The sequence below is a fragment of the Pectinophora gossypiella genome, chromosome 5, assembly GCF_024362695.1.
Source record: "Pectinophora gossypiella chromosome 5, ilPecGoss1.1, whole genome shotgun sequence".
NCBI classification, from domain to species: domain Eukaryota; kingdom Metazoa; phylum Arthropoda; class Insecta; order Lepidoptera; family Gelechiidae; genus Pectinophora; species Pectinophora gossypiella.
In genome coordinates, this window is record NC_065408.1 from 1,361,761 (window position 1) to 1,376,724 (window position 14,964).

At 37.6% G+C, this 14,964-nt stretch overlaps 1 protein-coding gene across 1 annotated transcript; it reads right to left on the reverse strand.

Annotated features, from left to right (window-relative positions):
• Nucleotides 1-181: 181 nt before the first annotated feature.
• LOC126366918 (cytochrome P450 4d2-like) lies at nt 182-10,761 on the reverse strand. Its single transcript, XM_050010262.1, has 9 exons — nt 10,713-10,761; nt 8,284-8,373; nt 7,491-7,601; nt 5,983-6,168; nt 5,672-5,868; nt 4,713-4,948; nt 3,344-3,495; nt 2,221-2,397; nt 182-363 (listed from the first exon to the last, which is right to left on the reverse strand). The coding sequence occupies exons 1-9, from the start codon at nt 10,759-10,761 to the stop codon at nt 182-184; spliced, it is 1,380 nt and encodes a 459-aa protein (XP_049866219.1).
• Nucleotides 10,762-14,964: the final 4,203 nt, after the last annotated feature.

A 14,964-nucleotide genomic window follows, 5' to 3' on the forward strand; every position in this document is an offset into this window, starting at 1 on the left:
TTCAATTTTAAAATTAACAGCTGTCAATCATCCGTCCCTTTCCTTTTCGGCGAATAAGAAAATGAAAGGTATAACTTAAAATAAAATTAGGAGGTGTCTACAGGAATCAGGGCAATTGTATTTTCTACGCCTACAAACAGCTACATTTAAGTATTTTGCTGCCCTATGCAGCATTAAGATATTACTTCCTAGAGTCCAACTGTAAAGTGAACCGATCCATATCTTTAATGACGACATCGAATCTGACTCGTAAGGGAGCCACAGTTCCTGCGTCGCCAGATTGCCCACGCGCATGTAACACGCGGTATCGACGTAACACGGTAGCTAGCGCTGTCTTTATCGACATCATGGCGTATTGAGATCCTGCGAAATAGAGATCGAGTTAATTAACATTTGCACCAGGTACGATTCGAAGCGGGCTTTTTAATTAATATAGTTTAGTTTAAGTGTTAATTGTACATAATTTATTTTATTTTGAGTTCTGTTTATTTGTTTAGGTTTTATTTTTATTTTATTTTTGTTTTTTTTTCATATTTTTGTTCTGTAACTGTTTTGTTTATGGTGTAAATAAAGATAACTATCTGATTCTTGGAATAGGTAAGGTTAGGTATGGAAAGGCGGATTCACACCGGACTTTACTTTTTGTTTGTTGATATATTTTTTTTTTAAACGTGACTTATTGTAGATTTACCGCAGATGGCATAAACTACTTGGCCGGAGTGTTTGTTAATTAACTTAGGTTGGTACTTACATAAATAACAGTTACAGATTTTCTGTAAACTTAGCGAAATTCGTAATTTTTACAAACAATTACTTATATCTAACATGGAAACGTACAGCGTTGTTTAGAAAATGTCACACTCATGGAGTGACACCACCAACAACAGCAAACTATTACGTCCCTGTCTTTCCATAATACTATCTCATTTCGCATGAAAGAGAAAAAAAGGTTAATCATGTTGTTTAGTATTCATTCACGGGTATCCATACTAAATTCATTCTTTTCTTCACTCTCTCTCTGTTCGCCCAACCTCCTTCCGCTTAGGGACGGTACTGAAAAGTATCGGCGTCCGAAGGACGTAATATACGATCCCGACGACCCGATTACTCTAGCCATAGAGGCAGCCAATCAGCTCGCGACACCAAACACTTCAGGTCCCCGATACCGACCCCGCCGGCGTGGTCGACGATTTCCCTTATTCAGCGCTTATCGCTATCGACCCACTAGGGTCGATTAATTCTTTTAAATATTTTTCCTCTCAGACGACGCCCTGAGCCGAGGTTCGCGCCCAACTGGGCACCCTCAGGCCTGTTGTCTTAAACTTTGTACCGGGTGGGAGCCTTCAGCGCTCCCCATTTGTCCGGCCAAGTAGTCAATGCCATCTGCGGCAAATCTACAATAAGTCACGTCAAAAAAAAAAGCCCAACCTCCGCAGCGTCAATACGTGTGATATGTTTTGTGACAATTTTCTATCATCTTAATAAATAATAATAAATGCTTATAAAAGTGGCTTTTTGTTTATAACGCCCCACTGCATTAGAACATTCTTTAAAAAACCAAAATATATATAGTTTATATATTTATGTATAGTTTATATATTTATGTATAATATATATATGTAGTTAAATGTACTTATTTTATGTAGGTTGTTCTTTTAATTATTTATTTTGTTAGAATGCACTAACCCGCTATTATTATACTTGTACAAAATTTTCCTGTACCCAAAGGTTGCCTGGAAGAAATTGCTGCATGAGCAATAAGGCCGCCTGTTGTGCTTTTCTGTATATGTTGTCCTTATCTCTGTATTTTGTGTCCATTGTGCTCAATAAAGTATTTTATCTATCTTATCTATCTAATAGTGAACACATGTCTTTTATTTCTCTTTAATAATATAATAAGTAAATGAGCCACGTCAGGGGCCCTTGGCAGCTCAGATATTAGGAAAATCATAATTTAACGTAAATATAAGGTATTGGCTTTGTACTACATAGAACGCAATAAATAATTGAGAATTGAATTGGCTGTATTGAATTAGTTTTCTCTTCGCGGGTAGCAAGTCCAGACAGGCAGTCGCTTCTGTTAAAAACTGGTCCTGACAAATTTTAAGGTTAGGTATTAAAGCGTCTCCACTCGAGTTTAGACACTATTTTCTCTGTCTGCGTAAATATCAGTAAGTATTTAATACCGTTATCAACGTAACTAACGTTAATAGATTTTACCAATACAGTTCCGGGGTCCGTAGCTGAAGGGCATGAACTGCGCGGGATGCGTGAGCGGCGTGAGGAACCTCTCCGGCCGGAACTGCTCCGCATCAGCGCCCCAGTACGCAGGATTGCGGTGCAGCGCCCAGATGTGCACTATCACTGATGTGCCTCCGACTAGGTGGTAGCCTGATGCTGGAATAGACATACATACATAAACTGTATACGTCCCACTGCTGGGTACAGGCCTCCCCTCAATCAACCGGAGGGGGTACGGAGCATACTCTCTGGAATAGGCATTTAATAAAAAATCGTAATGAACAAAAACATCGTATCTGAAGTTTTAGCGAATCCGATTTGTACCTGCTGTTATTGTCAATAAGACACAAATTATTTTTGCAAAAAATTGCAGATACGCCAGTTTGCAAATTCAGCCACGAAATGTGGCAGTCAGAAGTATATCCATCACCATATAAACTTAGTAACCACTCCCTACTACTAACTAACTCTCCACTCCCACAGACAAACCGAGGAATTGGTTTTGTGGGGTTTTTATTGTGCCAATATTTTTGGTATTTTTTATGAAAAATACCTAAACATTTTACTTACTTACTTACTCCTCATTGTGAGCCATTTCACAGTCTATATTAGGTATAATGGTCGAACCAACTGTATTAGTGTAAACTGCTCTTAAAAGATGAATTCATAACTCAAAAAACCTACTTTACAAACTGCCTAATAAAAAGTAAGAAATAATATTTTGTTGAATACAATGCTAGAATTACAAACCCTGTAAATGCACCACACCCCGGACACTTCATACAAAACGCCTCGTTTTACACAGACCTATATACATTGACGTTATCGTACACGCGTAACTGTATGTGTGACGTCTAACGCCTTTGAAGACTAAAGTATGACCGAGGGGGTGAGGTAAACCTAGCTCAGCCACTGGTGGAGAGCGGAGAGTTGCCGTTCTATTAATTATTTATTTTATTTTCTTAGGGGAACTTATAGCATTATTTACACAACGTAGTATTATTCCTTATTCTATGACCGTGGTTATATTTCCAACCTCGTTTTCTGGCAGAATATAATGTTTGGATGAAGGGAAAAAAACCTGCCTTTGCTTGTTACTTACGAACTGTAATATCCTCTGTAATCTGCCTGGCAATGATTGGTGCTGGAGGATATAACCTCAAGGTTTCCTTGATCACGACTTCTAGGTATTTGAGATGGGGTAGATCTTCAGCTACTATGGGCTTTGTTAAATCTTTTAATACTTCCTTGAGTCTGAAATCATATACGACCACGATCACTTTAGAACCCGTAGCAAGCGCGCCGCCCTAAGGCTACCAACTGTTATAGATGTAAAACAACCGATTTTAAACGTTTTAAACCGTTGAAAACTCGCCTACAACAATAAAAGAACTGTGTTTTAAACTTCATTATGGGCAATTTAAGGTCACTTGACGTCATGTTTCGTATTTTTAGTTTATAGAATATCAATAAAAGTACCTACAGAATTAAACACGCTAAGTATATTATTATCAATACCAGTATACTTATTGCACATTCAAAAAATCTTTAATCAGTTTATAGGTACTCCGTTATATCCCTATCTGAAAGAACGAAAGAAAGAAAGTATTTATTATTAGAGGACGCCACAGTAACAATACAAACACAGTAGGGGGAAAAAAATGTACACAAAATCACAATTATTAACAAAAACGTAAAAAAACGAAAAAAAAAATCAAGAAAATGTAGTTATAATTAAGAAAAACATAGTCGTCAACAGCAGCCTTTTTAAACCGAAATAAATGTTTGATCTCGATTTTAAACGGTTTTTTCGTTTTAAACGGATTGGTTTAGGTTTTAAACCGGCCTTACATCTATAGCCACTGTACAGCCCTTTCACACGGTAAATCACCATTTTTGCAGTATCCCGTTTAGTAAGCAGTGTGCGTATTCTACAATACGAATGCTAAGACAAGTATCATGATTACAGGCCCCGGCAATAAAGCGATACTTCCGCATTTTGTTATTCCGTTTTATCATGACATTGTCCAGTTTATGAATGTAAGGTCAATGATCGGTTGTCAGTGTCCAACGGCCCCAGTGGTACAGTTGTTAAGCGTTGTGTTCGCGATCCGGAGGTCCCTGGTTTGAATGTGAAAGGGTATGTGTGAGGTTTTTTTTTTTGACGTGACTTATTGTAGGTTTGCCGCAGATGGCATTAACTACTTGGCCGGACAAATGGGGAGCGCTGAAGGCTCTCACCCGGTACAACGTTTAAGACAACAGGCCTGAGGGTGCCCAGTTAGGCGCGAACCTCGGCTCAGGGCGTCGTCTGAGAGGAAAAATATTTGAAAGAATTAATCGACCCTAGTGGGTCGATAGCGATAAGCGCTGAATGAGGGAAATCGTCGACCACGCCGGCGGGGTCGGTATCGGGGTATGTGTGAGGGTGAGAGGGTGTATGTAAGGGTAAAGTGAGATACTTCGCTTACTCCTCATAAACTTTATCTTGCACCTCAGGATATCTCGCCAGCATATGAAGAACGAATCCAATGGTGGTAGCAGACGTGTCTATGCCAGCAATGTACAGTCCCACTACTTCCCCCTGGATTTCTTCATCAGACAATCCCGATCCATCTTCAGAAACCTGCAGCAATGTGTCCAGTAGAGTTCGAAATGAACCCGCCTTTGGTTTCGATTTTAAGTCTTGTCGTTTTGATTTTACGTACTGAAAATAATTTAAAAAAAAAAACAAGTTTTGTGTTAATTAATTTTTACATGTTCATATATTGAATTGAATTCCTAGCCATCCCGATTATGGGCACAAGTTTTGTTCTACCAGACTACTTTTCCTAAAGACCCGATCACGCTAGCGCCTTCAGGACGAGCGTACCAATATGATTTATAGCACTAGTGAGGCAACTTTCCGCGTGGTAGTAACTCACGCGTATTTCCTACTGGGGTAACCAGAGACAATTTAATTCCATTTGCTGCGATCTTAACATACTTATCTTGCTTCCTCTACATTCATGAATCGTTTCATACAAGCACGCCGGTTCCGATTAGATCACACCATACCTTTTTTAATGACATCCCCGATTTGGTCAATGTACGAGTCTACTCTTATTGTGTCAATGGCAAACTAAACAGTATCGGTCTAAAACTTGGCAACAAATATGGCACTAACTGCAGCGCTCATCAGATCCTCCAGCGTGCAAGTGTTCCAGGACACGATGTAAGATGTTCCACCTTTTGGGGAACAGTGCCGCACTTGAACCTTAAGTTTGGGCCGTCCGAGAAACCCCACCTGAACTAGTTGTCCTTACTTCGGCCCACCTGAGTCCGAAGTCTATTTAGAGACATCCAGGTAAGCCAAGGCAAATCAAGACCGGGTCTACTACCTCTATAATCTTAAATAAGTATGTGAATAATCAACTGAATACTTTATTACCTGTTCAACAACAGAATACACCGCACTCTTAGCTTTCAAGAACTTGGAATATGCTGGCAACATTTTGTATACCACCTCACTGTGTAGCCAGGGTTGTGACATCCGAGACGAGAACAACGGTCCCACTGGCTTGAAAGCCTTTAGTAGAGGCTGATTAGGATCCGTCTGCGCGTGAGCTTGAATGCCAAGAGTTGATTCTAAAATAGAATAATAAATTGATTTACATAGCTCATAAAGCAATGATGTTGATGCACCGCATTACGCCGCCGCTCTTTTTGGCGGTGTCTCCATAAACCATTAATTTCACTCACCAAATAAAGAGTCCATGGTAAACCGTATGATGTAACTCCATAACTGGAAGGGTCCTGTGTTGGCGACGTTCTTAAGTCTATCAGCCAAGACACTACTCTGGCGATAGAATACCTCCACGAACTGGTTCAGCATCCTAGGGCTGAAGTTCGGAGTGAATATCTTCCGACGTTGACGCCATATCGGCACTGGAAAAATAATTGTTAAGTACATCAATTATAGGCCTGTTTCCAACTAGTCAAATCAGTAACTTTTTACTAAACGTCAAAACACGAAATTACTATGGAATTTGTATAAAAAGCACACTGTGACGTTATAGAAAAACGTGATAAAATTTCGGACTTTATATTACGTTTTTCTTGATTAAAATTAATGAAAATAAGTTAAATAGAAAAGGAAAATGTTTTTCGTTTGTTTTAGATCTATCTTTATTCAGCAATCAGAATTTGATATAGAAAGTCTGTGGTTTGCGGGGGCTCTTAGAGCATAGTTGCAAAGCGCGCGACAGCTGCTAGTGTTAGGAAGCCAGTTCTTTATAACCCGTTCTCTGCTGTGGGATCTTACGATAAGTACATTATGCAAGGAGATACTAATAAGTAAAAATAAAAGTAAGAAACTGTAATAGTAGCGTGCAGCAGCGTGACAATTGGCGAGGATACTGCTGCTACCAGCCACAAGTGTGCAGGGGGTTTAAAAAAATGTATGGAAAAAATTAAAAATATTCTCGCTATTTAATTAGAAAGTAGTCGCGGTTTAAGGTCAGTAAGCATTTTTTATAATCTCCGTCTAGATTTTTTTCAACTGGTATTTCCAGAAAACAAAGAAGTATGGAATGTGCTTCATAAAAATATCAAATTAAAAAAACAACTACAATAAAAATCTTATGGTCTATGTGGTAAACTATTCAAAAATTAAGATACATAAACTCACGCCTATTTCCCACCGGGGTAAGCAGATACTATAGAATTCCATTTGCTTCGATCCTGACACACTTATCTTGCTTTCTCCACATTCATCAATCGCTTCATACACGCACGCCGGTTCAGAGTAGATCGTACTAAACTTTTTCTAAGGACATCTCCAATTTGGTCAATGTAAGTCCTTTTAGGTCTACGCTAGCCCTACTATCAACTTTCGCTTTCGCTTTTGCAATTCTATTATCCTTCATCCTTCAAAAATTTAATTTAGAAAAAGGTACATTTTGTTAGGTAGGGAATGAGTTTCAGCGGAGAATCTGTTGTGCCAATGGGGGAAGGTTTTTAGGTCAGCTAGAAGACATCTCTTTCTTAGAGATAAGCTTACCTGTACTGTCTGTTTTCTTTGTATATTTCCTTCGTGTGTTCTGCTGTGTGCGGTCATGAGTAGGTACTAATATGTATACACTTTGAAACCATGTAACATTAAATGTCAAATATGATAGTGCGACAGGGTTCTAAAGTGGGTACATGATATTGCTCATGACTGTACGGATGAATAAATAAAGAAAATAAATAAATAATTTGCTACTTACCCGGAGCTATAGCTAGAACATCGCCGGTGAAGCAGCGTCCGAGTTTGAAAGCATCGTCCTTCTCCAAACAAGTTCTTAGGATCCACTCCGCCTGCACTGGATCAGCTATTGCTGCCAAATGTAACAATTCAGTAAACTTTTAAATTCTAAATTCAAAAATGTTTATGTATTCAGCGCGCCTCATCGAGGCAACCCTAGAGCTGGCAGTTATTTTGTCCAAAGAGTAAGTTTGGCGGTGCAAACATACAACGTATTCTGGGGACTTTGCCTCGATGTGCTGAGCTGGAGGACATTTTTTACTTATTTATAAACTATTACTATTATTGTAAAATTGTTGGTAACTTTTGACATGACTTACCGTACATTTGCCGCAAATGGCATATTAAAGTACTTGGCAGGACGCACTTAGGACACTCCATACAAAAATCTCATTCTTACTGTATGCTAATAAAAGAAAAATAAAAATAAAAAATAAATTATCCCGTTTTTCACAGGGTCTGCGAAGAGAAAACCAGCCCTATACAGCGGTTTGGTGACATACCTCCGAAAATGCAATCTCGGGACGGTGGGTTTCCTCACGATGCTTTCCTTCACCGCTGAGCACGTGATAATGATTTATGATACAAACATGAATTCGAAAACAAATTCGACAATCATTGGTTTAGACCTGGGCTGGATTTGAACCTGCGACCTCAAAGTGAGAGGCAAGCGTTCTATCAACTGGGCTACCACGGCTGCTTTTATCATTATAATCCTTATTCTTAATTATTAAAGTATTAATTCGTTCATTTACAGACAAACATGCTGTAGCCCAGCCAAGTCACCGTGGTCCCGCCATGCTTCAGAGCTTGTCTACCATGCTCTTGGATAGCTGCCATCCGCGCTGAAATGATAAAATTAACTTTATTAACATTAACATAAAGTGCTCTCTTCTCCCTACCAAATGTCACGTCCCGCGTCATCATCATCATCAGCCCCTTAACGTCCCCACTGCTGGGGCACGGGCCTTCCCTATGGATGGATAGGGAGATCGGGCCTTAAACCATCTCGCGGGCCCAGTGCGGATTGATGGTTATAAACGACTGCTAATAAAGCCGGGACCCAACTGCTTAACGTGCCTTCCGAAGCACGGAGGAGCTCGAGATGTTTTTTTTTTGTGGGCACCCATCATCGTCGAAACGTCGCGAGTAGTCTTTTTTTAATAAAATGTATTTATTGTTCCAAACAACTTAAAAACTAATAGGTACAATTATAATGATAATGCTAGAAGATTAACAATTTTAAAGCACTGCTGGCACTTACAATAGCTACAAGCTGTGCTATAAGTACCAGCTATCTTCCATTTGTACATAACATAAACATAAATAGCCTATATACGTCCCACTGCTGGGCACAGACCTCCCCTCAATCAACCGGAGGGGGTATGGAGCATACTCCACCACGCTGCTCCACTGCGGGTTGGTGGAGGTGTTTTTACTTTTACGGGACCAACGGCTTAACGTGCCCATTCATTCATGCGTTTTATTTCTTCCATTTGTATAATATATTCTTCAGTTGTGCGGAGTTCTAATACAATTATTATCTTTATATAGTGTCGTTTACCGTTTCTCACAAGGTCCGCTGAAGATCCGTCAGGTCCTTTTTTACGGAAGCAATCAGTCGCTTACAGAAGCACGGATCATCTTACTTTCGGACAATCAGGTGATATGCCTGTAATGTCCTAACCAAACTAGGGATCACAAAGTGATTATTGTGATATGTCCCCACCGGGATTCGAAACTGGGGCCTCCGGATCGTGAGCCCAACGCTCAACCAATGGGCCACGGAGGCCGTTTCTCGTTGGGTTAGGCAGAGACCACGGACCACCTTAATAGGATCCTGACTATTCCTGACACACTCTCGTCAAAGTCTTATACTACTCCCGGTTTAGAGTACTCTTAAGCCTGGCCTGGTTTGGCCCAGTAGAATTTAGAGTTCTTTCAACTTAATTATCTATTGAATGAATGAGTAACCTCCTAAAAAATTCAGACATGATTTAAAAACACGTTTCTCAGATAAATATAGCTTGATTACCTAAGTCATTATTATCTTGTTGTTTTGTTTTGGAAATCCGAAAATACCTAAAATACGAAACATTATTCTCGAATGCCGCGCCGGTTCGATGTCCGCTACCAGATTTCCATTAATGAATTATTATAATTAATTTATCTGAAGTAAAATTTTCGTGGGAACTTAGTTCATTCATCTGGCGATAGATGTACCTACTTCTGACTACCCCTAATGGAAATATAGTTAATAATAATAACAAACCACTTTAGTGCATACAAATTTACAAGACATTTACAGGAGAAACTTATTCTAAGGTGGGCAAAGGCGGCTTCATCGCTTAGAGCAACGACCTCCGTGGTCCAGTGGTTGAGCGTTAGGCTCCGATCGGGAGGTCCTGGGTTCGATTCCCGGTGGGGACATATCACAAAAATTTATTTGTGCTCCCTTGCTCGGTTATGACATTACAGGCTGATCAACTAATTGTCCGGAAGTAAGATGATCCGTGCTTCGTAAGGCACGTTAAGCCATTGGTCCTGGTTACTACTTACTGATGTAAGTATAGAATATAATTATTAGAATCGAATAGAATAGAAAAAGTTTATTATAAAAGGACGCCACACACAAAAAAAAGACAACAACATCATATCAAATTTCCACCAAAACAATTACAAAAAAGCAAGACGGATGTTTGTCGAAATGACCATAAGGTGGTGGACGTCCTGAGATAAAAGGGCATCACTCAGCACAAGTCGCGGCGTGAACCACGACGCTGGTATTATGTGGACCCTGTTGGGTGACGCACGATCATCGTGTTTCATAAACATGTGTTAATGGTGTATGTACATTATAATATACACCAAATTATTTTAATAGAATTAGAGTATGTAGACGTTACATGATGGCTCATGTAACTAGACTGTCACATAAGCCATCATGTAACGACTTCATTCATGACATGGCTGTCACGGGCCTTTGGCGGCTCAATAGTAACCCTGACATCAGGGTTGATGATGGGTATTCCATCTCACAACCCACACGATAGAAAATCGCCAAGAGCGATATTAGACAACCTTCGGCAGAGGATATAGTACACTTGTATAGCTGCAGTGTAGCGCGCAAAAAAGTAAATGAAAATAAAAAGTAAAAATAAAAAAATAGAGAAATCTACCTTACCTTGATCGGTGCCCATGAATTGGTATCCGTGTCCAACAAGAGGTAGCATTTTTAAGTCATTCGTAAACTGCTCGGCAGATTGTATTAGTTTTCTTTTCCTCCACCTATACCTCAATGTTACTACCATTACTAACACCAATACTATTTGCCATAACATTTCTTTTATTATTCGGTATATAATAAAAAAAATATTTAATATTATTTAATAAAAATGTTTCTTTTTATTTCAGAGATGTTTTACCTACGACGGTCTAGGTAAGTCTGCTTGCTTGAATTACAAAAATAAGTACGATAATTTGAATTAAGAAATCGAAAATTTACAAAACAAAGCCTATACAGACATTGCCTTTGGAAAACACACTTTATAAAAATGACTAAAAGATATAGTATCAAAAAATGTAGGAAGTGTTTTAAATAGCAGAGCCGTTCAAAAAACGTACCTACAACTTTTAGTATTTTTTTGCTGGAAAACAAGTTTCCTCTCTTTGAAAAAGTCTCAAGGACTTTATTACCAAAACAAAACGTCATTCGCAAATTTCGCGATACTATTAAAATTTATTATACTAACGATAGGCTAAGAATAGACGACTCCTAAACAATGAAATGAAATGTCATGTCTCAAATTACACCAAACTTTGTGTGTTCTGTCGGGTTGGGCAATATAAAATATTGGGAAGATTTTTAAAAATTCTGTCTAAAATTGACGTGTGTTTCATAATTTTTATGCCTTTCGATTACCCCGTCCCTTTCCGTTCGGGCGGATAAGAAATTTGAAAATGACAGGTATAACTTAGGGTGGTATTAATTAACTAATCTCAGCTTTGAGACTGCGCTCAAAATCATGTCAATGTGACAGTTCTTATATAAAAACAGGGACTTGAGATTAATCTTGAGGGCAGTCTCAGCTGAGTTTAGTTTGTAAATACCACCCTTAAAATAAAATTAGATAGTGCGTATTGGTATCATCACCATTATTTATGTAAGTTATTAATCGTTTAATTATTGGAATAAGTTAATATTTTTATCAGTCTTTTTTAACATAAAATATTTTCATTTTTTTATTAGCCATTGACGTCATATCCGTTATCAAGAGACACAATTAACACACGTCGTCACTTAATCATGCAGGAGTCGTTGTATGCATGACCTTTGTTTTCGTTACCGCAAGATGAGCACTAATTATATATTACTTTGTTGTTTTTGTACCATTAAATGACAAGGGTTACCTATTGACCTGAAATACAGGGTTCCTTAGCTGAACTAGGTACACTTACGTCTAATAATATATCCATTACTAGCTTAGCTTTCCGACCTCGACTCGGTTCGCGTGGACATTGGTTACCGCGCGCGCCACGCAATTAATGAATACGGCACATGTAAAAAAGGGATTAAATATGCAACCTCTCAAAAGTCTCCATAACACATTTCGTCTAAATCGGTTCAACGGTTTGACCCTGAAAAGGTAAAAGACAAAGACAGTTATTTTCGCATTTACTACAATATACAGTGTGTTAGTGACATCGTAACGAATACTGAAGGGGATGATTGAGACCATGATTCTGAGTTAATATCAAGTGGATTTTTTTGTCGCAAAATTATTTTTTTTTGTTTTTTTAATTATTTCCAATTCCATACTTTTGCGATGTAAAATTCTACTTGATGTTAACTCAGAACAATGAGCTGAATCAACCCTCTCAGTATTCGTTACGATGTCACTTACACCCCGTGCAAGTACATACAGGTAGCCATAAAAGTAGGCATGGGTGTTAGTGACAACGTAACGAATACTGAGGGGGATGGTTCAGACCATGATTCTGAGTTGATATCAAGTGAAATTTCCTGTCGGTTTATGAAAATTTTAGTGTTTGTTTTTTATTATTTTCAGTTCCATACTTTTGCGACGGAAAATTCCACTTAATATCAACTCAGAATCATGGTCTGAAACATCCCTCAAAGTTTTCGTTACGATGTCACTAACACCCTGTATACACCGCCAGTTATGCAAGAAATAGTTAAAGTTCGAATTTAGTACGAATTGAGTCTATCGAAATGTTGTACTGTCAGTAAGTAGCTATACATTTCATTATAAAATAAATAATTATCTCAATTGATCATTTTTTAAAAACCGGGGTTCTGACACGGTCACCAATATTGAAAGTATATAATGTGTTTATATATTTATGGAATATATATTATATGTAATTTATTTACATTTATTTCAGGTTTGTAGGTTTAGGTTTATATTTTCTTTTATATTAGTATAAGTAATTTCTAAATAATTTGTACGCGTATATATGTCTATCTATATAATATTATACGTTGAATGTCTTTCTTGTCATATAGGTCAGCTGGAAGAAATCTCTTTGTTTAGGGATAAGCTTAGTACTATCTGTTTTCTTTGTATGTCCCTTGTGTCTGTTTTATTGTGTACAAATAAATAAAAAAACAAGCTTCTAAATCAACGCAAACCAAAGGCACAGTTTTTTTTAGCTTTGTTTTCGTACATTTCGAAGGGGAAACAAAACCTATGGAGTGAATCCCGAAGACCTAAAATCACAAAATGTGGTAAAAAGGAAGGTCATGTGGAGGAAGCAAGAGAAGTGTGTCAGGATCGACGCAAATGGAATTCCATAGTCTCTGCTTACCCCGGTTAGGCGTGAGTTTATGTATGCATGGTCATACAGCGTTGTTGTTCCTTCACAAAAAATATGTTTTGGCCATTATGTACTAAACTAATCGCGACCTATGTCACCTATGTCGATGTACGGGACAGTATTTTTTCAATGCAAAGTTAAAGCATTCCTTACATTATTCAAATTCAAATTATTTATTTCAGATTAATATCCATAATTATAAGTACATTAGATTAGATTCCATTATTAAAATTAAATTAAATTATATAAAATCAAATAAAATTAAAATTGTCAATGTCCTAATAAATAAAATAATATTAATATTATTAATAAAAATGAAATAAAAACCATGAAATAAAATAAATTTCATTTATTTAATTTTTTTTTCAATTAAAGGAGATCATCGGATTTCGGCCCAGAAGTCAAAGTGCCGGCCAAAAAATAATTTTGCTATATTCCGTTAGATCTTATCTATGGAAGCATTTATTACTATGGCACCAAAGCTGTAGGGTCAATATCTTCGGTTTTATTCGAATTAAAAAAACTGTATTTTTCATACATTTTTGGTCAAAATGTAAAGTGCCGGCCAAGTAACAATAATGGTATATATCCTTAGAACTTATCCGTCTGAGCATTTATTACTATGGCACCAAAGCTGTAGGGTCAATATTTTCGGTTTTATTCGAATTAAAAAAACATGAATTTTCATACATTTTTGGTGAAAATGTGAAGTGCCGGCCAAGAAACAATATTGGTATACTCCGTTATAACTTATCCGTTTGACCATTTATTATGAGGGCACCAAACGTCTATGACCATTATTTTGACTTTTGTTGGACTTTACGTTATAGTTTCTGTGTGAAAAGTGCCGGTCAGCAAAAAACACATGTCAAATCTACCTGTAAACATTATTAGCTATGACAAAAACGTGTATGACCATTAGTTTGGCTTTTGTTGGATTTAAAAAAAATCTCGATTTTTGATTCATTTTGTAAAAAAATAAAACATAACAGGCGCGTTATTTAAATGGAATTAAACGTCTATGACCACTATTTCGATTTTTCAAAAATCTGGTGTTTTCATAGATACCTACACTTTGGCGAAAAAAACTTTTATCTGGTGATAATGGAACTATCTTGCTAAAAGCGTAATATAGTCGTCTTTTTGACACATTTTTATAAATTAAAAATAGGTTTGCGTTTACGCTTTAGAAGCTACTTTTTTTTAAGAAAAGTGTGTATACAAGGAAAATACAGTGGGGTGATAGAGGTACTACGTTATTGGCCGAGTAGCACCAGGACATTGTGATCGGCATACATGAAAAGTACAACTGCCTGACTCCTGTCTGTCCCTAACAGCTACTTCAGACATCATACCAAAATACGAGTTTCGTCACTAGATGACAAGCTTATCTTTGGAGGCTGGTAACCATCTACGGTCATAATAATTCAACCTAAACTTAGGCCGTAACGTTGAGTAGAATGCAAAAACTACAGCCAACGTCATATCTAAGATTAGATAGTATTAATATAGAAGTTCACCTAACAACACACAAAACAAAAACACAAAGTATTTGTCTGACTAATAACTAGTCATTGGGAAAGCTCTGCTTGTTGTCA